General features: G+C 39.0%; 1 protein-coding gene across 4 annotated transcripts in view; it reads left to right on the top strand.

Annotated features, from left to right (window-relative positions):
- Positions 1–27,603, top strand: part of BCAS3 (BCAS3 microtubule associated cell migration factor) — a 361,152-nt gene that overhangs the window by 30,255 nt on the left and 303,294 nt on the right. For all 4 annotated transcript variants that reach the window (XM_074160469.1, XM_074160472.1, XM_074160470.1 and 1 more), the window contains exons 7-8: positions 17,718–17,825; positions 22,307–22,383. In XM_074160469.1, coding sequence (XP_074016570.1) covers positions 17,718–17,825; positions 22,307–22,383 — 185 coding nt within the window. The remainder of the gene's footprint in view (positions 1–17,717; positions 17,826–22,306; positions 22,384–27,603) is intronic.

Genomic DNA, 27,603 nt, shown 5'->3' with positions numbered 1-27,603 from the left:
ATGGGGATGGGGGCGGCAGAGATGAGTAACTGCCATGTCTTACATTCAAAACCACCTCCCCCGAGTACAGAACACTTCAAATACTTTAAATCCTAGTATCTACCTTTCCTTAAATGCCAAGTGTTCTGATGACTCAGGTGTTTACCCCATCGGGCTTAATTATGAGTTACCAAACTTTCTTTCTACTCTAAACATTTTTCTTCTTTTCTTTGTTTTCCTTATTAGCTAAGCAGTTTATCGTACATAAGGGAAAAAATTCTTGTGCTGAAATGCATCCCAGTCTGGCTAAAGGATTGTATCGGAGCAGCTGTGGCCTTACAGCAGGGTGGGCTTGGGACCATAGTTCTGTGACTCTGTGAGCAGCAGCAAAGACAATTTAACTCCTTCTCTCCTTGTCGTCTGCTACCTCTGCCTGCTGCTCCCTGCGTCCCTGGGCTGGGCCTTTCAGCTGGTTATAGAACTGGGCGGTAAAGGAGATGACAGAAATAATCCGAGTAAAAAATAATGCTCCGATATTATTTTTTTATGATATGGATTATTTCAGTCACCTGGTTTATGAACAATTGCATGCAAAATTGCAAGGTACAACTGAGAACATAGCATTGTAGCATCCTTGTGGCACAAAGGTGGGAACAAGCACAGAGGATGGGATTTCTTAGGTTATCTTTGCTGCTGAAGCTGGTCAGCCATGAACTCTGCTCTCCCTCGCTGCTGTAATGCTTTATTCTGGTCCCACCCCTCTTTTAACAAAGAAGGTAGAAATGCTGTAAGTGATTTGTTCCGACAACCGTGTATCTGGATAAAAATATTTCATCTGCTGTTCAGGAATCATTCAGCAGGAGGTGGTGGTGGGGGAAATCTTGAAGATCTCCTTGAAATGCAACCTGGATTCCTAAGCATCTTTACAAAAAGTGTTTGCTGCTTTGTTATACTTGTCCTTTGTCCAGATAGCCTAATGCAGCAGCATAAAAGATTAGGAACTTATGCCAAAGTCTTATGGAGGCATGTACAATAATAAGATAATTGTATGAGTATAGCTAATTGAAACATCAGTCACAGAAGATTAAAAAGTAAGAGTTTGAGGCCAGTAGACTTTCCAACCTTCTACATCATGGAGGGTGCAGGACGTCAGTGAGTAACCTACGCAGCCAGCCCGAAGCATGTGTTAGGTTTCTAGCATATATTTTTAGAAAGACATATTAATTTAATGATGTCGAGTGATGGAAAATTTTGGATGACTTGAATTGGGTGGAGGTCACTTGAGGGCATGAGAAACAAGAGGTAATCTTTTTTAATCATGGGAGGAGAAAGGAAATAAGGGCAAGTTAAAGAAGGAGGAGTAGATGGAGCAAACAGAATGTACAGCTTTGGCTAGCCAGCATTTTTTTCCCCTGCTGATCGGTTTACAAGGGAAATCAATTGGCAGCAGATTTTCAGGAAGTGTGCTTTATTAACGTGGCTACTGTAGATGAAAACCTACTAACCTTAACACAAGTTTAACTCTGGAATGTGTTTATGGGAGTGCTAGGGTTTAGGCAGAAAGCAGCTTTACACGAGTAAGAATAGAAGCAATGCAATTAAAGCGTAATATTTTTCTCACATTAATATTTCCAAATCACGTGACCCTGTTCCTTATCTGGCAAAGTAACTGGTTACTGCTAAAATCCAGTGTCCAGTCCTAAGTGTCTGTGGCTTTTAACGTTTAAAATTAGGTAGCTGTGAAATGATTTGTCAGAGACAAACAGCAAAGCTTTCTGGAAGGATCACCCAAGAGAAGGAAATTAGCCATGATGAATGAAGTTCTTGTTCCCAGTTCTCACACTGCTCAGAGGAACTCTCCCCGGAATATTTTTCCTGGAATGCCATTGCCAAAGCGGTGGTTTTTGCCGTGGACTCACCCGGCTGTGCCAGGGCCTGAATCATGCCATTGAGTGTGTAAAGGGTGTAGCCGCTCAAGATAAAACACAGCATGTTTTTTTCAAATCACACATGAAAATGGGTTGGACAGATGGTTATGATTTTCAATTGTATTGGACACCGTGAAGTAGATTTCATGAAGTTCGTTAAATATTTGTGGTCTTTTATTGAAGACTGCAAAATTCGGTCGTATTTTTTTCTCCCAAGCCTTATTTTTTTGCAGACTGTCAAGGATTTATACGTCTAAATTTCTAGAGAGCAAACTTAAATTAATTCTTTTTGTTGTAAAAGCTTAGTAGAACCTTTCAAGTTGGGTGAAGCGCTCTCGTTTCTGTTATCCGTGAGGGTTTGAGTCCCTTGTACTGTTGAAAAACTGTAAAGCACCATTAAGTGCAGAGTGTGTCGTCCTATCAGCTGCCCTGCAAATATTTCCTCCTGTTTTAGCAGATGAAAAACATTATCATTTCTGGTGATTGTAGGAAAAAAGTCAGTTTGGTCTTAACAGGTTCTGTGGTAGCTTTTAAGATCCAGAGACGCAGCCCCTGAAGAAAGTAGTTTAAATTCCTTTCCGTGGTGTTGGATTTGGTTGTTATGTTATGGCCTAAAGATAGCAACATTCTGCATTTTGAAAAGAGCTCTTTGGATCCTAGAATGTTTTCTTGTAACTTGTTTCTATAATTATATTAATGTACTTCAGCTATTTTTGCAATGTTGGAGTAATGTGTACTGGTAATTCTGTGAATTTTCTAACAGATTAAGATACAGCTTTAATGGACGAAGATAGTGTTTCCATTTGTAAATGCCGAGGGTAGGAAAGATCTGCCGTTCTCCTGACATACCAAATGTTTGTCTGAGTGAACCAGAGTAAGAAATAACCTTTGAACTGTAATGAACTGTTAATCTTGGATCAAAACTGGACGGAAGAAAATGAGTATTTGGGGTGAAACTTTGAGCAATTGGTGAGAACTAGGGGTAGTTTTGACCTTCTAAAGCTTTGATTTATTAAGCTGTAAAAAGATAAACTCTTCTCTGGGCGGTCTTTGGGCCAGCGTGGAGGTTTGGGAGAGCACATTTCCAAGCGGAGGCGTAGTTTCATTTTACGGCTGTTCCAGCCCCCCGTGCGTGGCAGGAGCCGGGGAGGGGATGGAGGGAAGGAAGTAGCCGTTTGCTAAACGCAGATAAACCCAACTGGAGCACGTACCTTCCCCAGGAACTTGTCAGAAGAAGCACCACAGGGAAAAGATAATGCACAGCACCATTACAGGCAAAGCTGCTGGTTCCAGGGCCACTTTAAATTCCACTTTAAATTATTAAATACTGTAAACGCTATAAAGTTAATTAGAAGAGGAACAAACTCTACAAAGATAAATGTGTTTTCAATATGTTTCTCAGGGAGGGTACAGTAGAAACCAGTGAATGAGAGGAAATTTATTTCTGGCAGCACTCTAGACATGGAACTGTGGTTGAACTTTTTACCCTAATTACGTCCCCGCTAATGCCTGCAGCGGTCTGGAATCAAAGCGGCCCTTCAGGCCCTGGAAAGTCTCTGATGTGGCGAGCGTTTGTTGTGTGATGAGGGTTACTTAAGAAAAAATGGAATATTGTGACAGGATTTTTCAAAATTTCTCAGTTACCACCCACCTCACTTGTTGCCTACAAAAATAGAGTAATTGTTTGCATCTGTGTGTTTTTGTCTGTCTTAGAAATAACTGTTATAAATCAATGTGACACAGACTTAGAGAGCAGTTGAGGATTATATTTTCTTTTCTTATATGTTTTAGGGTTATTTCTATGTTATATACTGTAAGAAGGATTTAAAGTACATTGCAAAATAGTTAGAAATTTCAGGATGATTTAAGTTCTCTTTTTCTGAGGGTACTAACGCCATCAGATGTTGAGTTCTCAATCAATTCAAAGATGATGCTATTTATTATGTTTTCTCCTAAATAACGGTTGTCACTTCGTGCTCGTAGTTTGAGCATCTAATTGCAAACTGCGTTAACTTACAGCCCTCGTATCTGTATTGTTACACAATTGCTGCCACTTGAGTAATTCACTACAACTTGATGTTATTTGAACTTTGCATCTGTTGCTAAATGCCGGTTTCTGTCTTACGCTGGCCTCTCTGGAGTCCTTGTCCTTTTTTTTTCCTTTCTTTCCTTCAATAATATTTAATATACAGAGGAAAAATCAAGGGATTTTGCTGAGCTCAAGCATTCATGTATGGATTAGGTTCTTTTACATCTCTCAAGTGTGGAAAAAGACAATTAAAACAAGTGGAATCCATTTAAAAAATCTGATTTAGTTACTCTTTTTCTTTATCTCTGATCTGTTTTTTGAAGCAGAATGAATATATTTGGGTAGCTTTAAAATTTTAAATTCACAAATAATTTAAAATGCATAATAGAGTAGATTTTTCTTCAGTAATTCAAAATAGAGATTTAGAAGGCTCCTTCTTTGTGAAAGAGCTGTAAGGCATGTTTTTAAAAAAAGATCTTGCTTAATGCCATCTTCCTTTAAATTCTGACTAGGTAATATATTCAGAATACCACCTGAGGAGATCCCTTACCACATTTTTGGATGGTTGCTCACAGACTTCTTTATAAAATTAATTGTGATTTAAATTATTAATAGAATCTTTGTACAGTATAATTATCTCAAAGTTTTAATCAATTTTGCCTGCTTGATTTGAGGGACCGTATCTCCCATTCCAGCATCGGCTGCAGTCGGTGACCATCGCTGTGGTGAGAATGCAGGATTTTTGTGTCTCTTTCCTTAACAATTGTAATTCCTACTGGAAATATCGGCTGCATTTAACTATGAAATTCCTCCAGGTTTTGTGAAAAGAGGTCCAGTAGGTGGCTGTGTTGGTGAGTTCACTGCATAGGAGAAATGCTGTAACATAATGGCTGGAGAGCAGCCCTGAGGAGAAGGAAGTGAGGGTCTTGGCGGATGAGAAGCTCAACATGAGCCGTCAATGTGCACTGGCAGCCCAGAAAGCCAACCGCATCCTGGGCTGCATCAAGAGAAGTGTGGCCAGCAGGTCACGGGAGGTGATTCTACCCCTCTACTCTGCGCTCGTGAGACCCCACCTGGAGTCCTGTGTCCAGCTTTGGAGTCCTCAACACAGGAGGGACATGGAGCTGTTGGAATGGGTCCAGCGGAGGGCCACGAAGCTGATCAGAGGGATGGAGCACCTCTCCTATGGAGACAGGCTGAGAGAGCTGGGTTTGTTCAGCCTGGAGAAGAGAAGGCTCCGGGGAGACCTCATAGCAGCCTTCCAATATCTGAAGGGAGCCTACAGGAGAGCCGGAGAGGGGCTCTCTGTCAGGAAATGTATTGACAGGACAAGGGGTAATGGTTTTAAACTGAAAGAGGGGAGATTTAGATTAGATATTAGGAGGAAATTCTTTACTGTGAGGGTGGTGAGGCACTGGAACAGGTTGCCCAGGGAAGTTGTGGCTGCCCCATCCCTGGAGGGGTTCAAGGCCAGGCTGGATGGGGCTTTGAGCAACCTGCTCTAGTGGAGGTGTCCCTGCCCAGGGCAGGGGGGTTGGAATGAGATGATCTTTAAGGTCCCTTCCAACTCTAACCATTCTATGATAACCTAACGTTTTTTTTGACGTTAAGCAATTCATGCAGGATCTTGGCCTTCAGGCCAGGTTAAAGAAGAGCAGACTATTGCGTTCGCCTTTCACGGGGCTCCTTCTTCAGAGCAATTATTTTCAGGTACTATTTCATATTTTCCAACCCCCTTTCAGTCAGTTCAGTTACAGTGAAAACATCTGAAGACCATGGTCTTAAATCAAGTAAGACATAAGAATGTCAAATAAGACATAAGTATTAATGGGCACTTGGGGAAGTTTGGGCCTACCTGATGTGACCAGAGCCTGTCAGAGAGGCTTTGCTGCTCGCAGCACTTTTCGAGTTTATCTCTGCTCATCTGCCCTCGAAAACCCTGTCATTCTTTCTTGGAAATGGAATTGTTTTCAAGCTTCTCAAAAATTGTAATTCGAGCCACGTAGTTGCGTATAAACAATTAGGTTTTAGTAGACTTGGAAGCAACTGCAAGATGACTTGCTGTCGTGCAATTCGAGGCAGGGAGGCTGCTTAATACAGAGGTGATGAAGTGTTGCACAATCCCGGTAGTTTCTGCTGATGTTGTTAGAAACACCAGTGGCAAACCTATTTCAGATGAAACAGGTTGGTACAGGGTTTTGTCTTTCATGTGGAATCCAAGGAGTGGGTTTCCGTGGGGGCTGGGATGACGGGGCAGGCGGGTGTGGAGCTGCGGGCTTAATTTGGCCTTTGTTGGAGCTGATTACAGGCGAGATGAGAAGGTGCCAGCAGGCCTGTTGGAGCCATGAATCATAAGGCAAAGCACAGAAAAGAAAAAAAAAAAAAGTCTGAAATCCAAAGAGATTTATTACAAGAACCAACAGGATAAAATATTTGGTCCTTCATAATGCTTTTGCCATGTTGGCAGTGGTAGGTAAAACCACCTTTTAAATATTGGTTATTGAGTATTCAGCCACACGCAGGCTGGGACCTTTAACATACAGAGGAACAGGACATAATATCTCAGCAAAGATTTGGTCTGTGTTCTTGGAAGCTTTATAGTGCACTTCAGAAGAACAAGTTCTGTTGACTCTCAGTTCAGATTGTTTTTAGCTTTTGGTAGAATTCTGGCTTTGTTAAATGTGCCTCAAATATATACAATTAGCATACATGTGCTGGAGTAATCAACTGCCATCTGTATTAACTGTGCTATCTCCTTATATGCTGTTGATCAGAAAGTGCTGTCAATAAATAATGCCTTGAATGAAGAAAAAACTTTGGTATTGATGGAGTTTTATACATATTGGTGGTTTATAGAACCTAGGGCCGGCTCTGAGTGGCTCCACAAAATGCTCTCTTGGGGTTCTGCATGTGCTCGGTGAAGTTTGGCTGGAGTTGAGGTATTTCAGTATCAATTTGTTCTCAGCATTGTGCTCCCAGAACTATGATGTTTTTCTGTTAAGCTGTGACATGTGTCTGTCTCTTCATATGCAAAAAGTTTATATATTTTTGATTTTGTCCCATCTTGTATGATCTTGAACATTGGTATAGCGTTTATATTACAATACAAATTGCATGTATGTATTTCAATGGCGAGTTTTGCTTCATTTTACAGTAAGAAGGAGGACAAGACAACTCGTAAATTTATTTCATTCTGTATTTTTGGAGGAAACGTATCTACGAGATTGTAAGCTTAATCAGCTGATCGTGGAGGTACTAGTCTTTGATAGAGGTATGACAGAAATGCAGTTGTGTTCTGCTCAGAAGTTAATCTTGGCTCGCTCTCTCCAAGATTTACAGAAACTTTTCCAGTTAAGCATATGTTCATATGGTCATGGATAGCTGGTGCAGGTTCGTAACTTCTGTATAAAAGAAATGTTTGGTTACACACAAGAAAAAAAACCTATTTCAGAATACACCAGAAAAAAAATGATTCTGATCTGAAAAGTGGAGCTCCAGCTGTACTTTTCCTCAGTGATAGCTACGCTCAAGTAAGCCTTGCAGAGAAACAAATCTCTTGAGGTGCCGCTAATCTTCCTGTATTAACTAACCCGAAATGTGATGGGACAGCTATGTTTTGTAACATGTGGTATGTCTCAGTGAAGTGGAAAGCGTGTCGCGCTCCGGTCTCTCCGCAAAAGCGTGCCACAGCTGAAAAGCCAGCTTGTGCCATATTTTACACTTCAGCGACAGGCCTGCCACATGCCACGGAACAAAACAGCGTGATACAACAGGCTGTGGTACGTGGAGGCAGGTCGAAGGCGGTTGTATGGCTTTGTTAAGCTTCATGCATTTTGAAATCTAAAAAAAACCAACAACAAACAAATCTAGAAAGCCTCTTCTGATGACGAGAACGAGTAATCTTGTTATGGGCAGAAAACACAATAGTAGAAGCATGTTACGTACCACTGGTAATGCAGGATGGGGGAAAAGCCATCTGCTGCCAAAATGAGCGTAATTTGGAGGTTGCTAAGCATTTTAATATTTTGAAGGGTTCCCCTTCCCTTTTTCTTTTCTCCCTGAACTGATGGTACTGTTCTTGTAGTGTCTATTAGGATAATACCAGTATATTGATAAAACCTAGTCTTAAATTTTCTTCCTCTTGCTGATATACAACACAGTCTGTTTGACACCTTGACTACAGGTAGGAAGCAAAGGAGCTATTGATTTGATTGAACAAAAGTGAGCATAACGATTGTCAAAAGTACTCAGAACTGGAAAAATCTGTGACCTCCATCAGTTCAAAACATCTGTTCCAAGATTGCCAAGAAAATGTGTAATTTCAGATTCTTCCCCCAAGACAGCCCCAAGAGTGGAAACAACAGTTCATGCTGTGTTGGGTCAGGGGTTTTGCCTGTCACATGAGCTGTGGTATGTGATTGCTGGTACAGTGAGGTTACTCTCAGTGTTCACCCCAAGTTACAGACAATAGCAATGTTCAGAACTGGTGAGGGGATGTTTATCTGCATTACCCTTCAGTAGGATGGCTTCTACTCTAGAGAAATGAGTGGTTTGATCTTCATTTATTTAATACAGAAAGCTATGTTAATTTTGAGATGAATTTGCCAATAATAGATTTAAATTTTTTTTCTGATTGAACTTCTTGTATTGTGATCGTTTTGCACTTATCAACAAGATGGAACATTCTTAAATATATTTAAGGGAAAACGTGCATATTGCTTGTAACTAAGGGCTTCTTTTGACACCTTTCTAAAAAAACCAGCAAAGTCTGGAACTACACAGTTCAGCGTAGCTGTGGATTGGGCCTGCAGTACTTTTAGTGTTTTAAATGTGTCTGAAATTCTCGGATCTGAACTTTAAAAATGGGAGCTGTTTTTCAGGGGTATGAGACTTCTGTATTGTCTGCTGAAGTTATGATGTCCTGTCTGGTGATGAGTCAGTATTAAATACTACGTTCCAGCATCTTACTCACTGCATTATTAATGCAACACCGTCTCCTTTCCCCCCCACCACCTGTGTTCTTCCTCTAGTGCTTTCTGCATAATAAACCTTTTGAGTTAGGGCCTTTCTTGCCGTGTGTTTTTGTGGAGTGTTTTGTATGTTCGTGCCGCTGTGGCAGATGCTATTTGTGGTGCACATGTGTAGTATGTACGTCCTGCTCCCTTGTTACGGTAAGTGCCTGCACTTGATCTCCTGGAGGGGAGCGCTGGCCTCGCCACTTACAACCAGCACTTGACAACTGATTCACGGGATGGTAATTAGAGCAGCTTTACAGGAGTCTGTGTATCTAACACCCTCGACAGCAAATATCAGCTAGAGAACCGATAAATAAGGATAAAACAGTGGGGAAGAAGCTGGCTTGGGAACTAACAGAAAATAGGGTAATTTTTATATATATATTTTTTTAATTAAAAAAGGGATCCGATGGAAGAAACTGAGGCTTGTAATCTTCTGTAATGGAACAGAGACTGAAATACGTGTAGACAGAGAACAACTTATTTTTTCTCCTCAAAATCAGTGAATTCCAGATATTAAGTTAATTCATTACCTTAGCTAGCCATACAGAGCGTATAGAAGTAAACAGCATAGCAATTCTCTGGCATGAAATTGGCTTTTTATTAAGAGTTCCAAAAGTATGCCGTTGCAAATGTTTTGCTAAAGCTAGGTATCTTTTACCATAGCTCTTTAATTAAATGGATAAAAAGTTAATAGATTATAAAAATATATGTGATTGCCCTTGGAAAGGACAATGTGTACAGGACTGGGCAGAACATTTTAAAAACACTTAAAAATGGTAACATATACATGAGGCTAAACGTGAAGAATAAGGCAAAGAATTTGGTTGCTTTGCAGTGAGATTATTTTAATGAGCTATTACCATTAAGTATTCTTTGAACGGTGTTACAAAGCTTGTAATCACATGCAATGTAATTTATTTAGTTACAAGTTTTGCCTTTTAATGAAGTTTAGCTTCTTTAAGAATCATTTACTAAAGACAAAATGGACGTAACTTTGGCTTAAATAGATAGGACATAACGTGGTTGCTCAACGCATTTGTCTTCTATAATTTATAGAATTAATTTATACTTGGGCAGCTAGTTGTGATCATATAAATTTGCCTGTCAGCAGGAAAGGTTCATACCGTACCACACCTTGCAGTAGCAGATAGTTATTTTCACCTGAGGATAGGGATTTTGTCACTGCAGAGGGAGAAAAACAAGATACTGATGGTTTTCCTGCGGTAGTTTCCAGGCTCCAGGACCAGAGACCAACTCTGGACAAGAACTGGTGCACGTTACTTCACCTTTTATCTATTGCATTTGTCCAAAAGGTTTGTTGTTTACTTGCATATTGTACGTGGAGATGGCTGTACTACTGTTTGTCTAGTGGTTCTTTCGGCACAATCACACAATTCCCATCTTTTTTTCTTTCCACACATGAGCAAACAATGTGGTTTTCTTCTGGTATTTCTTTTTGGTTATTCAGGCTGAGGCTTGTAACTTCGTTACAGTTTTACCTGTAACAAAATGGTTTCTGCCAAGTTGATGAGTTTTTGAAACTATTTTTGCTGGTGGGACTGTGAGGATGGTGAGGTAAGAGGATCAGATGGAAGGTTTTTTACCAGACTGATAGACTTGGTCAAAATATCTGAGGAAGATACAAGAATGAAATTTGTATCTCCTGGTATTTAACACAAATATTTTGGTGCCATGTCAAATAATTTCCTCCCTTGTATTTAAAGGATTAGATTTAGTAACACGTGTCTAAGATCAGTGCAGGTTTTTCTTATTTAAAACTTAAGTACTTCCATGTTTTTTTGCAATTTGTGGGTCATTTTAAATGTCTCTGCTGCTTTGTCTTTCACTGCTACACACACGTTCTGGGGAAGTGCCACTTTCTCAGAAATCTTACTCTGCTTTGCCCGATTTTGAATGAATCTGTTAAGTACCATGAATGAAAGCAGAAAAATTTGAGTTTTCAAGCTTTTATTGTGGAAAGTTTTGATGGAGAGAGCCAGGGAGTTTTAGGGGACTAGATGATGAAAAGTCTTAATGAAAGCTTTTTCTGCAGTGGTATTTAAGGAATAAATGCTAAAATTCTTCAGTATTTTTTTCATTTTTTTTAAAGCTTTAATTCTGGTGTGCATCCTTCAGAAAGAAGGCGAGAATACTGCAATACTGAAGAGGGCTCAGAGGAAGACTGCAATTATGCACTAGGGCTGGAAAACAAACCTTGCAACTTAAGGCTTAAAAGTCTTTTTCGCTTTCCTGCAGCTCAGTTAGTGACTGGGTTGCTTTGGATCCTTACTGACTTATGTAAAAGAATGCACTGAGCTCTTTTGTGTTGTTGACAGAGACATAAAAGCTGAAAAGCAGAATATGTACAAATTCTATCTTGCAATAACAAGTAATTTCATAAAAATATAATGATCTAAATGTTGGAACAACTTACCATAAAAATAGAGGACTCATTGTTACTCGAAGTCTTTTAAGACAATATTAGGTTGCTTGGTAAAAAAATAATTTCTCTGAGCTTCTGGGACACTTTGTGCATGGCCTGGAAAGAGAAGATGATCCTTCTAGTATTGAAATCTGTTAATCTGAGCAAACCTTCTTCAGGGGCCTTGAGGAGAACAGAATTGCCTTTGTGGTCTCAACATATTAATAATATTACTACAAAGATCATAATCAAATCTCATGCTTCAACTTACCAGTGTAAAGGCTCAGGAAGGAATTTTTCCAATATCCAATTAATTAACTCTGTACCGGGTACTCTGGTTTTGTTTCGCTTTTCTTCCCCTTCCGTGAAGTATCAGCGAGTAGCCGCAGCTCGAGCAGGTACTGGATAATCTTAACACCATGCTGCTATTTAGAGACTTGTGTCACTGTCAGGGTCCTCCTCGTTCTTATAAGGAAACAGCTTTTTCTTTACCAGTAACTTTTTGGTAGATCTGATACTTTATAGATTAGTAATTTTAAAAACTCTTTCCTGAGTAGGTTGCTGTACAGATCATTTGGGCACACCTTGTTCGGGCAGTTCCTTGGGCTTGCTGTCACTCTTTTCTCCTGTTTTCGACACATGATGTGTGGTTCAGTGCCGGGGCTGCACTGAAAATCAATTTTAAAGCATTTGAGGTAGATATAAGAACAGATACCTGGGTGAAACTTAATGGCCTGCATGAGATAGGAAGTCTAGGTGATGTAATGGTCCCTTCTGACCCGACGATGAAATAAACTGTCTTTTGTAAAATAAGTTTAGAATCTGTATTATATTTAAGACACTTGAAAATTTTACCAAAAAAAAAGTTTAAATATTTCTGTAAATGTTAAATCCCACAGATTGTAAACTGGGCCTTGTAAGAGATTGTTGTATTGTTAGCTTTTTTTGTTATATCTTAGATCAAGTACGCTGATCACTGGAAGGTTTTTATGCTTTTTTTATTATAGAAAGCTCTTCATTTTGCCGTGCCCATTAGGAAGGCCAATATATGATGGAAGAAGAAATCTTTCTGCTTTTTTTTTTTTAATGTGGAACCTATAAAAGAGAAAGAAAGAGATCATTACTCCAGAAAACCTGCTGCTAATATGTGCAGTATTTGTCCTGAGTAAATATAGAAAGAAACTGCCTTGTAAGGCTAGGGAACAAGGCAGATGTAATGTAATTCTTTGTGTAATTAGAGGAAGATGGAGCTCACTGTAATGCAGTTTCAACAGGCGAGAGGGACATGCAGCACACTGCGAGTGGCACCTGAGACGAGGATCCATTTATACACAGCAGCTGGAAATAAGCTATTTCCCTTCTTCCCTCACGTGAAGTCAAGTTACCAAAAAGAGACTTGGGGTAGAGAACGCTGCAGCGATTGTCTGCGAACAGCTACGTCGTCTTTATTAAAGGACATCAAGGCATAACAACTCAATCAACAAATGCTGAGGTTAATAAATTTTTAGAACAACTTTTTGTGGCAAGCTTTGGTAGCCTATTTGTAATACTGATATTGCGTAGAATCCCTCTGAAGGCATGTTCTTGAGAAGTGATAGGTTTTTTTCTATATTTGTTAGATCGGTCCACATGATTGCTTCATGCGATCTCATTGATAATTTGATACAATTTCACCTTTTTTCTAAAGTTTTAATTCATTTTGTCATTTTAATACATGAACACATTGGCTATTAATAGTAATTAATTGACTATTTTCCAAAAGAAATTTGCAGGGCCTGTGTAAAGGAGTATAGGTGATAGAAGATATTTTTGCTGTAGCAATGTCCTATATACCTCTATACTTTTCCCTAATGAAGGTTGTAATTATTATTTTTATTATTATATTTATATTACTACCTAAAATGTGTTATAATGCCATAACTTCTGTCATTGTTCCCAGGTGACATCATTGTGTATCTCATCAACCTTCTGTTGTAGATTAAAAAAAGTAGGTAGATGCTTCACTTGATCTCTTTTTCTAAAGGTTCTAGCTGTATCTTTTGTGAAGATGGTATAAAATATACAGTACACTTCATTGGCCAAACAACTGTCATCCTGAGATGATTTTTTAAAATGTCACAATTAACTGGAAAATGCCTCACGTATAAAATGCCTTAGAAAGGCCTGGAGGTCAGCTTTTGCAGCAAAAGCTCTCTTTCAGTTTTATGCCTCTCAAACATATTTTTTTTTTTTTTTTAATCTCTCTGGACTCACGAGGCTGTTCTGTAATCGATGTCTGTTCTCTCTTCGAGTGGGATGTTGTTGTTGACGTGGCAGAGAGGGGAGAGGCCGCAGGGAGGAAAGTAAACACTTGTGAGCAGGCAGAGGAAAACCTTTCGAGGCACAGAAAACTAGGGCCTCATGTTGCTTCCATCAGTCTTCTCCTTTTTTTTTTCCCCCCTGTATAAAAACTGTGTGTGTTTTGTACAGTATGTTTGTCCCTGTATGCAAACATTTTACGCAGAGTTTTTATAAATGGTGTGAGTCATTGCTAGCAAATCTGTGAAGAGGTGATAGTTATGTCGTGATGCAGAAGCACAGATGTAGGCAAGTGCCAGCTGTACAAGGCATCTGTTATTTTTCTTCTGTCCCTGCACTGCAACGGTCAAATAGAAGATGATAGAAGAGCCTGACTGTATTTGTATATTTATTAATGCCAACATTTGGAAGTCGTTGGTGAATTTGTGCCCATTACCTTTAAAGAAGTTGTTGATATCTTTGCATTAAGCAACTATTTTAACAATCAAGATGCGTAACAAAAATCCATGGGAGTAATTTGCAAGAATTTTATTTGTGATAGACTTAAATATTATTACCAAATTGCAAAACCCAGTGTTTTCACATTCCTGTCTTAATCTCTTCCTTTTACATAACCGTGGCTGTTACACCGAAATCTGATCAGAGCCCTTCTCGTCAGAGCCTTGCGTGAACCTTCAGCTTTTTAGCTAGAAGTCTCCTTGCTTTAGTTTCTCCCAAAGGATGGTGGTTTGTTAGCAGAGCCTAGGGCAGGCCATCAACTAGTATATTTTAGGCACATTTACTTACAGTGTGTATATGATCCTCTGATGAAATGAATGTTTATTACTCTATTCCTGAAACAGCGCAAGATGCGGTCATTTGTTTCATGCAATTCTAAGGTTTTGAGAACTTGCGACTGTCAAGAGATGCTTTTGCAAGTTTGTGGGGCTCCATCTTGCAATCTGTGGTGGTTTTGGTGGTGTTCCGTGGTAGTTTGGATACTTCTGGTTTTGTAGCTGAAATTTAAATATACTAACGTTGATTACAATAAATGTTATTTTTCGTTCTCATAGGTGGTGTCATTTTGAATATTTAATATTTGATTGTGTATTTATTTGATAATTTAGTGAAGAAAATTGTTAAGAACAAAGTGTTACGCTTAAGTAAATTTTCTAGAGACCCTGCAAAGGACTCCAGGGTGTTGATCAATAATGATGCATTGTCTTACTGAACACAGTAATTTTTTGAATATTTAAATGAGGTATCTTGCTTAGTGTAAATCTTCCTGCTTTGTGGTAACTTTTAAAAGCATATCCAGTCTAGATTTTTAACTTTTAAGAATGTAAAGGCAACACTGTAATTCAGTCTGACTTCCTCTGCAATGTGGGCCATAGAAATCCCTGTTCTTTCCTGTTTGAAGAAGATTGGGAATTAGGACTAGTTCAGTGAAGGTCATAAAGGGACACAAAAAAGCTGCCTTGTGCTGCAGCTCCGTGGTGGCAGCTCAGTCCTCGCTTTATTTACAGCCCTATTGTACAGCTTCTGTTGCTCAATAGTTGTGCTTCTACTTCCGTTCTTGCTTCCATGCTTTTACTGAGCCCTTTTGGTGGATTAACCTGGGTGAGAATTCCCTCTAGAGGAGAAAGAAAGTACAAAGTGGTATTTTTCTGTTGATTTAATATGCTACAATGGGTCAATATAGAATCCATCGCATATCGGAGACTGGGAAAGCGCACAGAACCACTGAGCCTGAGATTCTGGTATCACTGAAATGAGGAGGGAAGGATTGCTCTTACTGCTGCTTGTGGGTGGCGTAGGCTAATCAAGGCACTCGTATTATTCCTTAAGTGCTATGACAGAGAAATGAATCCTTAGATCTGTGTCTATAATCCTCATTCTCCTGTTCGAGAAGAATTGATCTTGCTGCTAGCTGAGGAAATATCAAAGCGGGTAAAGAAAGACCATTCAAAAGGCTTATGCTTTTAGAATGGTTGAGAAATAATGTCTTTGGAAAAGATAGGAAATTTTACTGTGTTGGAGAATCCTTCCTGTATGGAGTTCTGTTGAAGAATTAAATTAAAATCCTTGATTGTTTTTTTTCTCAACAAATTGAAAACATGTTATTGAGTTGTTACTGAGGCCTGATCAAAAAAGTACTTGACATTATGGATCTCAACATCTTATCATTCCTCATTTAGGTACACAGCTTTTGGAATAGAATTTATAAATTTAAATTACACTAATTTAATAAATGTGTCTCATGAATTGAGAATGCTCAGTAGCAAATGAGGTTCATAACAGTCGTTACTTTGAACGAGGAGAGGAACTAAAGTATCCAGAAGGAAATGGTAACGAGAGAAGTCTTTTCTAGTGGTTGAAATGGGTAAGTAGGATTTCAGAGATCTTCTGACCATGCTACTGCTTGATCATTAGCTCCTGAGCTCAAGTTAATTGGTTTTTAGCCAGTGCAGTTAAAAAAAGCATTGGTAGAATGGTCATACCACCATCAGCCAAAAGAAAGGTATGACATAACAATTATTATTTGTTTGAGTGATAGGGTTATTACCCATAATTTTGTTGGCGCAATGCGTGTCAGAAGGTACCTACTCCTGAGTTATAGTCATGCAGTTTGCTATATGTCAAGCCAAAATGGAACTCTTCAACCCAAGCTTATATGGAAATAGTAATTAGTATCAATTATGCTAATACAATTTTAGCTATATCAACTTCTGTGATTTCTGTTTTGAAATGGGAACCTGTGTACCCTTTTATCAAAATAATCATTTCCTGTAGGTAATAAATGTACTTAAATCAAAAAAAGTGTGTATGTCGACCTTGCTGTGGTTTTCTGCCTTTCCTAGCAGCAATGAGCTTCTAATGTAAAGTAACTAGACTTGGGGCTCACTGTTTTAAAAGTGTTTTTGAAGGGCCTTTGAAGTGTTTAAAAGTAATAAATAGCACCCTCTAGTTATTAGCCTTGGTATGTGCCTAGAAAAATGTATATTTTGGGAAGAATTTCAGTAGGCAAAATGTCAAAACTTATTTTTTCTATTATTTCTTTGACAGTTGTCTTTCTGTACATATATTGTATAGTGTTTTTCTATTGTATGTACCTTTTTATTATTTTGAGGCAAACAGTTGGGATTTGTCCTCCAGTTCTCCAGAAAATTCTCAAGCAGCTTGAGCAGATCTGAAAGACAAGCAAGTGTTGTGTCAGGAATTGTGTTAAACTCTGTAAAATAAAACAGATATGGGCAAGGGGAAACACCCTCCTTTACCAATACTTAGTATATGTTTATACAGCTGGCAATTTGTGCTGCTTCATATTCCTTGACCTAGAAGTAGCCAACATTTTAATGTGTTCTTGGAGGGGAAAAAAGGTGTTATGGAAAAGAACTGCCACATCAAAGCCTCTCCTCAGCTTGTAAAATGGTTTCCACCACTACCTTCCTCAGCCCTATCGGAACACTCAGCACTTTCTCCCTCTCAAAAGAAAGCAAGCCTTTTTATTAAGGAATGGCCTTAGAGTTTTATTTATATTAAAATGATAGAAGTGACACAGAGCAGTTGAAAAGATCTATATAGTTCAAACAAAAGTCCATCAGAGATGTAATGTAAATTCTGTGTAATGTGTCTCTATCGAATCAAGTCAAATGATTCAGCTGGTGCTGGAGCTCAGGGAGTGCTCCCTTTAGGAAAGTGTTACTCTGCGGAATGTTTTTTAAATAACCAGAGTGTAGTCTAAAACTGCATCAACAGGCTTGTGTTTTGCTGGCCAGATCTGATCTCCTGTTCCAGTCTTATTTGTGGCAAAGGAAATTAAGTGCTTGATAATTAGTTGCACAGTACAAGTCCTTGACCATTGTGGGTATTGTAATTCAATTTTAATCACACCTTCCCTTAATGTAGAAGGCTTATATTGACCCTTTTGTTCTCCAGCATTCTGCTCCTATTGCTGGGTTTTTCATTTAGCCTGCTAAAGAATATAGGAAGGCTGAAATAATTTTAAAATTATTTTACAAAAAATTCTTCTTTCTGTTAAAATCTCTTTTTATTAATTTCAGCACAAGCCCACCTTACTGCTGCGTGGACCTTTATTCTTTGCGAACAGGAGAGATGGTCAAGTCCATACAGTTCAAAACTCCTATTTATGATCTGCATTGCAATAAAAGGTAAGGATAGCTACTGTATGTTCTTTCTGTGTCAGGGCATGTAAAATTTTGTTAATGAATGAGCTCCCTGATTTTATTATTTTGACTTTGCTGTAAGCATAGCGTTGGTTCTCTGTTTCTCGAGTAATGCTTCAGTGTGAGTACGACAACGTGCTTCTCCAGTGGCTTTCAGTTACAAAGCTCAAAACGTTTTGCATCTGAAATCAGTTAAGCTTCTTTCAGCTGTGATGAGGGAGAACAGGAATCATTGGAATCTTCTATCATCTACCTACAGATGGAAAAATGAGATCGAGAGTTTAAACAGTACAGAGCACTAAAGAGTTTGTCTCTTCTTCGTGTTCCATTGTTTTGTCAGATATATTGCCTTTCTGAACATCCAAATTCCTAGTGTGCACTCTGTGGTTTACAGGAAATGGGTGTTCCTGTGAGTCAAATAACAAAGCAGCATCTCTTAGTCAAGATAATGTCACCTAATTGCTGAGAGAAAATGGCTTAGAAGGCTGAGCATCAGCTTGAAAATAACTTGTTTCCGTAGAATCGTGAGTTCAGATTTTTCTGAATTAACTTCAGATCTTTGTCTCTCCAAGACACACAAAAATTGAACACCCTTGTAGTTTACTGCATCTTTTTAAGGCGGAAGGGAAACCCCAGGATCCCTATGTGAGGATATTGATGATCCCTTGGCTTCCTGATGTGACCATCTGATGCCGTGAATGTTGGTCAGAGTCCATGATTGTGCTGATTACTTTGATGCTTCCTGCCACCCAGCTATTACTGTTACTAGTTGTGCGTCTTGAGGTACCTTATGGAAGTTGTGGAATATCATAGAATCATAGAATTGTCTGAGTTGGAAGGGACCTTTAAGATCATCTAGTCCAACCATCAACCTAACTCTGATAAAAGCTATCACTAACCCATGTCCCTAAGCACTATGTCAACCCGTCTTTTAAATACTTCCAGGGATGGTGCCTCAACCACTTCCCTGTCAGCCCATTCCAAGGCTTAATAACCCTTTCAGTGTAAAAATTTTTCTTAATATCCAATCTGAACCTCCCCTGGTGCAACTTGAGGCTGTTTCCTCTTGTCCTATCGCCTGTGACTTGGGAGAAGAGACCGACCCCCACCTCTATACACCCTCCTTTCAGGGCATTGTAGGGAGTGAGAAGGTCTCCCCTCAGCCTCCTTTTCTCCAGGCTGAACAACCCCAGCTCCCTCAGCCTCTCCTCATAAGACCTATTCTCCAGACCCCTCACCAGCATATCATTCCTGAATGGAGAATTTGCTTCATTTCTTTGACAGTTTCCTTGCTGGAATTGTTTGTCCTTCAGTAAGAAAGGTGCTATAATAACACAAATCGTTAAGAACAAAACAAAGCATCAGAATGATGCATTTTATGTGCCTGTTCTGTATGGCAGTAGCCAACATGCGACAGACCACGAAAGAATACGGGCATGTACTGAACTCACGCAGCAAAGGGAAGTTAGCAGTGTTGGCGATTGGAGGGGGAAGAAAAGATGGGGAAAAAAAAAAAAAGAAAAAAACACCAACCCTAGAAGCCACAAAGGTTTTGTTAATTAGACATTTCTCTATCACTGTACCATCAAAATCCCAACATTAAGGACTACAATAGGTCAAGTATAAATTACAGAAGCAAGGTAGTACTACTGAACAAACACCTGTAGTACCACAATTAGTCTAATAATGAGGAGGATATTTTGGTGGTGTAAATGTTTAAAGCAGTAAAGGGTGATAGTGGGTTTTTTTTATCCCTGACAATCTTCTTATTGTAGGATGTGGGTATGATTGTTATATCAGAAAAGAGTTTTGCTGAGTTGGAGAGAGTTATGTACCGTGAAGAGGTCACTGCTCCTTTGAAAGCTGTCAGAAGGAGTTCAGTACTTATCTGTGCAACTGTCCCTTGAAAAATTTAAAGTTCCCTTGTGTACAGTGCGATGATAGTAAATCTTTCCAGTCTGGCCTCCTAGCAGAAGAAAAACCAATTGTAAAAACAGTCAAAAGGCAAATCATCATTCAAAGTCTCTCCCAACTAAAAAGTCTTTCCAGGTGCTAATGTTTCTTTTCCGAAGTGGTAAAAATGGAAAAGCTACTTCAAAGCGGTGTGGCTGTATCCAGGGTAGCTGCTTTTCTGGAATGTATCAGATTCTGTTATTATCCAAGGAAAGCTCACTATTTCAGATTGAAAATGCATTAAATGTGGCCAAGAGCAGCGCTAATGGTGCGTTAACCGTACTATAGACTAATGGAGTCCAAAATTTGAATTTAAAAATAAAACTTGGGTTGCAGAAGAAGGGAAAACTGTTTATTATTTATGTATTTATACTCTAGAATCATCCATCTGGTAGGTTTCATTTATGCAGAAAGACAGTACAACTTCAAAGAGCAGAAAACAAAAATCTACAGGATTGGGAAATATTGCAATCAAATATACGTAGGTTTTCTATATATACTTTACACTTGTACATGCATTCCGTGTCTTTCCATTATTCATCGGTTAACTTGTAGAAGAGGTTAGATTGGATCCATTTTCTTTTGTTTTTCTCTCCTGCAGTGTGAGCAATTGGAAGATACGTCATTTAAGTAATACTATTTTGTCCAAAACGAATATTAATTTATATATGCAGAGTTTATAACTTTTAAAAATTGAGATTCATAAATCAGAAGGGGGTGGGGAAGCATCTTTTTCACAATGAGAGCTACAAGCAAATAAGAAATCTGACATTAATTTCTTGTATGACTTAATACATCGGAATCCACCTCGTTGCGTTACATGTTCTGACGCCTTCTCTTGGCAAGTAAGCTGCTCACTCTGGAAGTGTTCGTGTCGAGGTCTGCAAATCTGTGAATATAAAAGACTTCTGTCCCAAAATGTCCCTTAATTTCTACCTTCCTTCCAAAGATTTGTGCTTCTCCTTGTTTCGAGGTAGAGGCATATTAATAAACATGTCCCCGGATGAAATGTCATAAACTGGAGAGTCCGGAAAGAATTTGAGATACAGAACAGTGTTTATTGCTTTAATCAGCTTCTGTATGAGAGAAATAGAAAGTAATTAGTGTTCCACCAGCCTGACAAGGCTTCAGGAGTCATCTTGGGAACTACAGATGCAATCTACATTATCTGGCAAATGGGTTGGTAAAAATAATAGCAAAATCAACTAGCAGACACGTAGATAAACCTTGACTATTGGAGGAGCATTAGTACAGTTCTGTAGGTGGAAGTTGTGACTCAAAACTTACTTATATATCTGAAAACAGCAGCATTTTAGTGTAGTCCTTCATGAAAGAGTCTTACAGGTATTGAGCTCTCATGAAACAAGAAGGAGGTCTTCTCCTGGCTTAATGGTTAAAAACAGGAGTAAAAAAAGAGGAGTTAATGGCTGGTTTTCACACTGATGGGTGATAAGCATCAGCCTTTATCCAAGGATATGTGTCGAGACTGATGTGATTCATCTTTTTAAACATTATTCTATACTGTAATATGCAGTTGTGATTTTCAGGTAAAGCATTAGGTGTGTATTTTGGTCATTGCGAGAAGAGATTAATTTTCTGCCACATCATATCTTTACAATTAAAACTATTAGAACTGCATTTAATAATGCTCCATATTGTCAACTAATTAGAAAAATACTGTCTCATACTCTTCCTAATGAGAAAATAATGAGATTCTTAATTATGTCATGTTGCTGAATGTTCCAGTAGACTTCATCTGTTTGTTTGTCGGCTTCCCAGATGTTCTTTCATTTCAAGAGTTTAAGAACTTGGTTTTGGGAAGTCATCAGTGTAGGAGAAGGCGTATCCTAGTTATAAAGCTTTTAAGATGCTTCACTTCCCAAATTTGGCCTCTATTCGTTTAGGCAGCACCATGTTTCGTGCATAGTTGTCGTGTGGCTTTTGTTCTTTTACTTTGTTTCAAGTAACGAACAGATATTTTACAATGAAGTGTATATGTGGCCAAGTGAATCCATAAACACACACCTGTAATTTTGCTAATTGACAAAAATCCTGCTCCTCAGCCGTGCTTGGGTGCTGATGTTCGTGGTATGAAAAAAACCCGCTGCTTTTAGTAAATAAGATGGTTTAATAAATTTGCAATGAGATGGGCAATGGGATTATTTCAAATTTAGCTTGTGTTCTACCGATTGTTGATTTGATTGTTATTTGAGTCATTGAAAGTAATTCAGGATCCTGGCAATTCCATTCTTTCTTTTTAATGGAGCTTTTACTGCAGGAGGTATATCATAAATATGCTGTGTTGTTCTGTATCAGATCTGTGTACTTCCTGCAGTGAAGGTTATGTGGTTGGGATAAGAGAGAATCCTCAATAACTGCCATGTATTGGTAACCTGGCAGTTTATCACTGTAGAATTTATATTGATGCTTTTGAAATAATTACATTTAGATATTGAATCTTTAAACCAATGCATTTAATGTTTAAAGTACACGTTCCATTTCTGTGTTTTCAGGATACTTGTCGTAGTCCTGCAAGAGAAAATCGCCGCCTTTGACAGCTGTACTTTCACCAAAAAATTCTTCGTTACAAGTATGTATAATAATTGGGTTCAGCCTTTTTCCTCTAGTGGTGGAGTGAGATAAAACACATTTGTTTTCATTTCTAAATCCTCAAAGCAGCTCTCCATGACTTCATTGGGAGTTTCGGGAAATCTGTTGCTTCAAAAAAAAATAATAATCCAAGTGTAACTCTGTGAATCTTTGGCTCTTTTGCATATTTATTGTTGCTGTAACTTCAATGTTGTGAGGAACACTCACACTGACATCCATAGGGAGCTGAAAAATGCATTCGTTCATTTTGCACAAATATGTGCAAAAGTTTCAGGTTTTGAGTTTCCGGTGTTCCCCATAAGCAGCGGTTTGAAACCACATCGACAGCGATCTGCCCGCTTTTTGGTTTTTGTTGTTCTTTAGGCCCAGGTACCTTGGATTGTGGGGGTTTTTTAATGTGTCCTTAATTTAGCCGGCCCCAAAGCTCAGGCAGGTCAGTAAAGAGAAAAACTATGGGCAGGTATTTGCCTGCAGGTGCTTTCCCATCTATCCTGAGCATGAAGGAGATGTTTGCTCAGGCTCCCCTTTATCCCTCTCTACCCTACACTTGCCTCTCAGTAGGAGGCAATGGTTTGTGATGGGTAAGGTGCTCCCCAAAAGCTGTTCCTCTGCTCTGCCTGTCCCTTTGCTGCCTCAGCAGCTGTAACACAGTAATTGGAAGTTTGTAGAGAAAAACAGCGTGCTTTCTACTGCTTGTGCTCTGCTCTGCAGGTGATGTGGTTAGGGTGTTGGTTACCTGCTCCTGAGACTGTGCGCTGTAATGCTGAACACCAAGAAAGTGTTCACCCCTGAAAAAGAACCAAAATTTACTTCTTCAAGCAGTTAGTGACTAGTGCGACTGTTTATCAATTAGAATACCCTCTTCTCTGTACATTACTGAGGGATATGATTTGCTTTGGAGGGGTCAGTTTTATTGTTAAAAAGGAGAGTCTGAAATTTTCAGGATGTATTTTCAGTGACAGTTGGAAAAGTTCTAAATCATCTTTTTATATTACACATGTATTTAAAGAAAAATCTAGTTGGGAGAAGCTGTTTCTTGTAACAGTTGGAAGAAAAGCAGCTTTCTGCAGTAATATTAAAGTTGCCAATAGGTGTCAGTTTCTTCCTGTACATGGTTGTGAGAGACCAGGAACCCGCTGGGGTTCAGTGGAGAGAGACCCGAATGGGAAGGGGCTTGTTTGTGTCCTATTCCTCATTCCTCCTTTTTACTTCACCAAAGAGAATTAGGCTACAAGCCTTCCTTTATTTTAGATTAAGAGTAAAAAAAAAAACCCCTCACTTTAGTGTGTGTTTTGACAATACTTGTGCTTTTCTAATTCCAGGTTTTTTTGTTGTTGTTTTTTTTAAAAGATACTGTAATTTGTTTTTAAAAATTAATCCACTGAACTGTGTTTTGAAGAACAGGGGTATCCTATTCCTAACCGTAACTTTTGATTTGCAGTGCATTTTTATGGACGTGTGGAATTTAAAGAGGATAAAATAAAGCTTTTGGAGATATTTACCAAATTATTTGAAAATCCAAACTCCTGAAGTGTCGCTATTGACAGTACATTTCTCCAGCTGTGTTTTTAATACAAAAAACTCGAGATGTTCTCGAACTTTGTTCTAGTTCTGGGATTCTAAAGCTAAAGACACCCCTCATTTTGTACTGGGTATTTTGGAAAGGCACGGAACCCAGCAAAGAGCTGGAGCTGTGGCCACCGCAGCCTTTTCCCTGTTGCCACCCTGACTTGCCTGTGGCCAGTGACAGCGTGTGACTGGGCAAAAAGACGTGTGCTTTTATCCTGGGAGAATGGGTTTCTTGGACCTGGGCTGTGGAATGGTTGTCCTGAGGATTTTGAAGCTTAGTTGTTTCATTTAATAGCTCGTGCTGTCAGGCGGGTGTTGTGCTCTGGCATGTCAAAGGCTGCAGTAAAGCTTTTGTCTAAGCTTTCAGATTTCATATGTGCTGAAATCTCTCCGACGTAAGAGTATATCTTTAAAGGCTTAAGTTACTCTGATGTGTTTGAAATTTGAGGTAAATGAGCTACCTAGTTAGCTGCAGAGATTTTTGATAGTCAGCCAGCTGGCCAGCAACAGGGCTCTTTTGCTGCCTTTTTTTTTTTTTAAATGTAGGAAAGGACAGATTCAGTTTAAATTGGAAAAGTAGAAACCCCTGAAAAGGAAGCTCAGCAAAATATCTTACAGGTCCCGTCTGGCCCCATCCTGACACGCCTCAGCTGGACGGTGGCTGTAAGAATGTCACTGGCTGCCCAGAGAATTCTTCATCATGAAGGAGATTCTCAGCTGTGTTATCTGACAACATTTGGTCAGAAGTGATGGCATAAAAGGTCAAAAATACTAAATGAAGATCACTTGCTCTTTGAAGACATTTCTGTTACTGTGTAAACTACTGTGTTGAAAAAGAAAATATTTCTTTTTGGAGAAGATTCGGTGATGATGTGGAAATCGCATCTTCTGTCCGTATCGACTAAGTGGCGTGGGAGCCTTAGAACCTCACTGAGCCAGCTACAGAGCAAACATAATTAAGCAGAAGCTCTTGTCTATTTTGTTGGCTATTTATACATAGAAATTAAATGCAGAATGTACACTTAAAAACAGTGTCAGGAATTCTGAAGTTCGGTGTTCCTCGGCAGTGCTAATGCAGCTGTGTTGCACATGAGCAGTATTTGTCTTTCTGTTTTTGTTTTTGTGGTTGAATGTGTAGCTTAATATATTGTTGTAATAAATATACCATAAAATATTCAGGATGTAGAACATGGTCAAGTTTGTGCTGCTGTTGGAATGTTTAACTCCTGCATTTCCTGATTTTTCTTGAGCAAATTTGAAATAGTACTAATCTTCCCCCTCCCCCCCCTGCATGTGATTAGATGGAAATGTGGATCATTTGACTCGAATGGCAGGGAGCCAGCACATTTTATTTGTGCCTTTTGTAACAAGAACTCAGTGTACAGGTGCTCCGCTCTTGGTGTGGGAATTTAAGACAGGTGCTTAAACTTGAAGGGAAAACATACTGTAGGTATTGTAGAAAAATTACCAGGATATCCTATAATCTACCCTGTGCGGTATTCCTATTTTTAAATGTCTGCTAAGGAAAGGCACAGCATCGGGCTGCGAAGAACACAGGGCAGTAACTTTCATACAACATTCCATTCTCTGCTGTGCTTGGAGCTAACTCCGTATCGTTAAGAAAGGACGTGCATCAAGGGGATAATAAAGCCAAACAGTAATTTCTCATCCTGCTCTGTTAGAAGTGCTCACGTGGCCAAACTTAAAAAATTTCATTTGATGCTTCTAATAAGAATGTGTTTCCTTTGGTAGTTGTGAATGTCAAGGTGTGGATTTTAAATAGATTTTTAAATAGTTAAGAGTTTTATTGTGGTTCACTAAAGATTTCCCTCACAGCCTTTTTTTGAATACTGCGTATGACTGAACGATCAGAAACGGAAGTGATGTACAGGCTTTTTTCGCCCTACTTTGCCCTGAACAATAGATGCAGAAAAGCTGAATTTCATTGATTTTTATTACATCAGTGCTCCCTCAACCCTTCTCCAAAAATGCTTACTTAGTGGAACGTTGATGATTATGAATATAGCCTGATGGATACTTTCTTCTCTGTAAAGAATATCCTTCCCACCCCCTGGGCCCTGAGTAAAGATTATCACAGATAACATCATGCATGTGGCATCATCTTTGTGTCCGATAACTAGTGCCTGCTCAGTTTCTCTGGCCCTTCCACTCCTCATATTGATATATTCTCCATCCATTATTCTCTAGGGATGAAGACAGTTATTGCAGCCATTAGCTGGCACCACATTTCTATTGATGCTGTACAGCTAGAGCCTTAAGAGGTAATTTTCCAGATTTTAGTCAGAGCACTTTATTGTATAGAAAGTCTCAAAAGACTTGCCTAACCACAAGCCAAAAATGACTCAGTAGATGTTGAATGCACCCCACCTGCACCTCTCAAAATAAGAAAACAAAAAAACCAACAAACCCCACATGGTGCTTGACACTCTGATCTGCAATTTGGCTGTGGTATTCCTATTTTCACTGATATTCACGTGCAAGATCTAATAGGGTTGTTTCAGTTTGTCACAGGTCTGATCTGGAAATCATCTAGGCTTTTTTGTACGTTTTTGTTAGCTTTGTTAAATTCCTTCTCCCTGATCAGCGCACAGGGAGCAGTTTGATCTCTTTGCTTTGAAGTAAGAAAACACTGGATGTCTTGTGAAAAGGTTTAATGCCTGAAGAGTTCCAAACAGAAGTTCTGGAAGAAGGTCCATTTCCCTTCTCAGCTGCGATCAGCCAGAGGCGTTTATCCTGCAGATCCCACACGGTGTAATAATTGATAGGATTCCTCTGGCTGCGGAGGGAGACTCTTCAGTTTAGATCAAAAGTCCGTAAGGCAGGTGAGAAGCGAGCTCCTGATCCTCAATATTTTCTTGATCGGTGAAGAGAAGCCAAGTGTCTTCCTGTGAATTGTGCATAAGCAGTTTTTATTTTTATACACACACACATAAATATATATATAAACACACCCCCCTTCGTGTAATTTGTAACTGCCTTCCCTGAGAAATATTGATTTGATCTTGCTTTTACTTTTTAACAACACTGTTTATAAGAGCGTTTTTTCCTGAATGTTGGAATTAGTGTATATCTATTATAGGCTAATGGTCAAAATACTTTTCAAAAAGTTCTTAAGGGCAACCCAGTAGATTTATGGAAGCGAATGTCTTCGTTGCTTACAGGGTGTTTCGCTGTACTGCAGGAAAGTGTAAATACAACAGGAAAATTGCATAAAGACAGAAACAAGGCATTGGTACCCAAGATGTATATCTATCGTGTCTCCTGGGTTTGACAGTTAAAAAAATTATATGTAGAACAGGAAGTGCTGTTTGTTTCTGTGTAAGTTATTTTTATCTAAAGCACCCAAATCCTTAATGTTAAAGGCCAGACCAAAACCATCTTACTCGCATTGTCCTGCACAGGAACAGCAACCTCTATAGTAACATTATTATTTATCACTGTCCAATTCTCTGAACAAAAAAAGAAAGTAAACCTGAGAGTAATACATAGTTTGTCCTGAAATCAGTCAAATTTATGCTAAATTAAACAACCCAGCCTAATGGACATTAAAGGCCACAGATATTTTTAGCTCTGCTGTTGCTCTTAGATCTGTAGTGTAACTTAAAACTGC

Source organism: Numenius arquata, chromosome 18 (genome assembly GCF_964106895.1).
Source record: "Numenius arquata chromosome 18, bNumArq3.hap1.1, whole genome shotgun sequence".
Classification (NCBI taxonomy): Eukaryota; Metazoa; Chordata; class Aves; order Charadriiformes; family Scolopacidae; genus Numenius; species Numenius arquata.
Note: the sequence above shows the minus strand (reverse complement) of the source record. Positions and strands in the feature narration are given on the sequence as shown.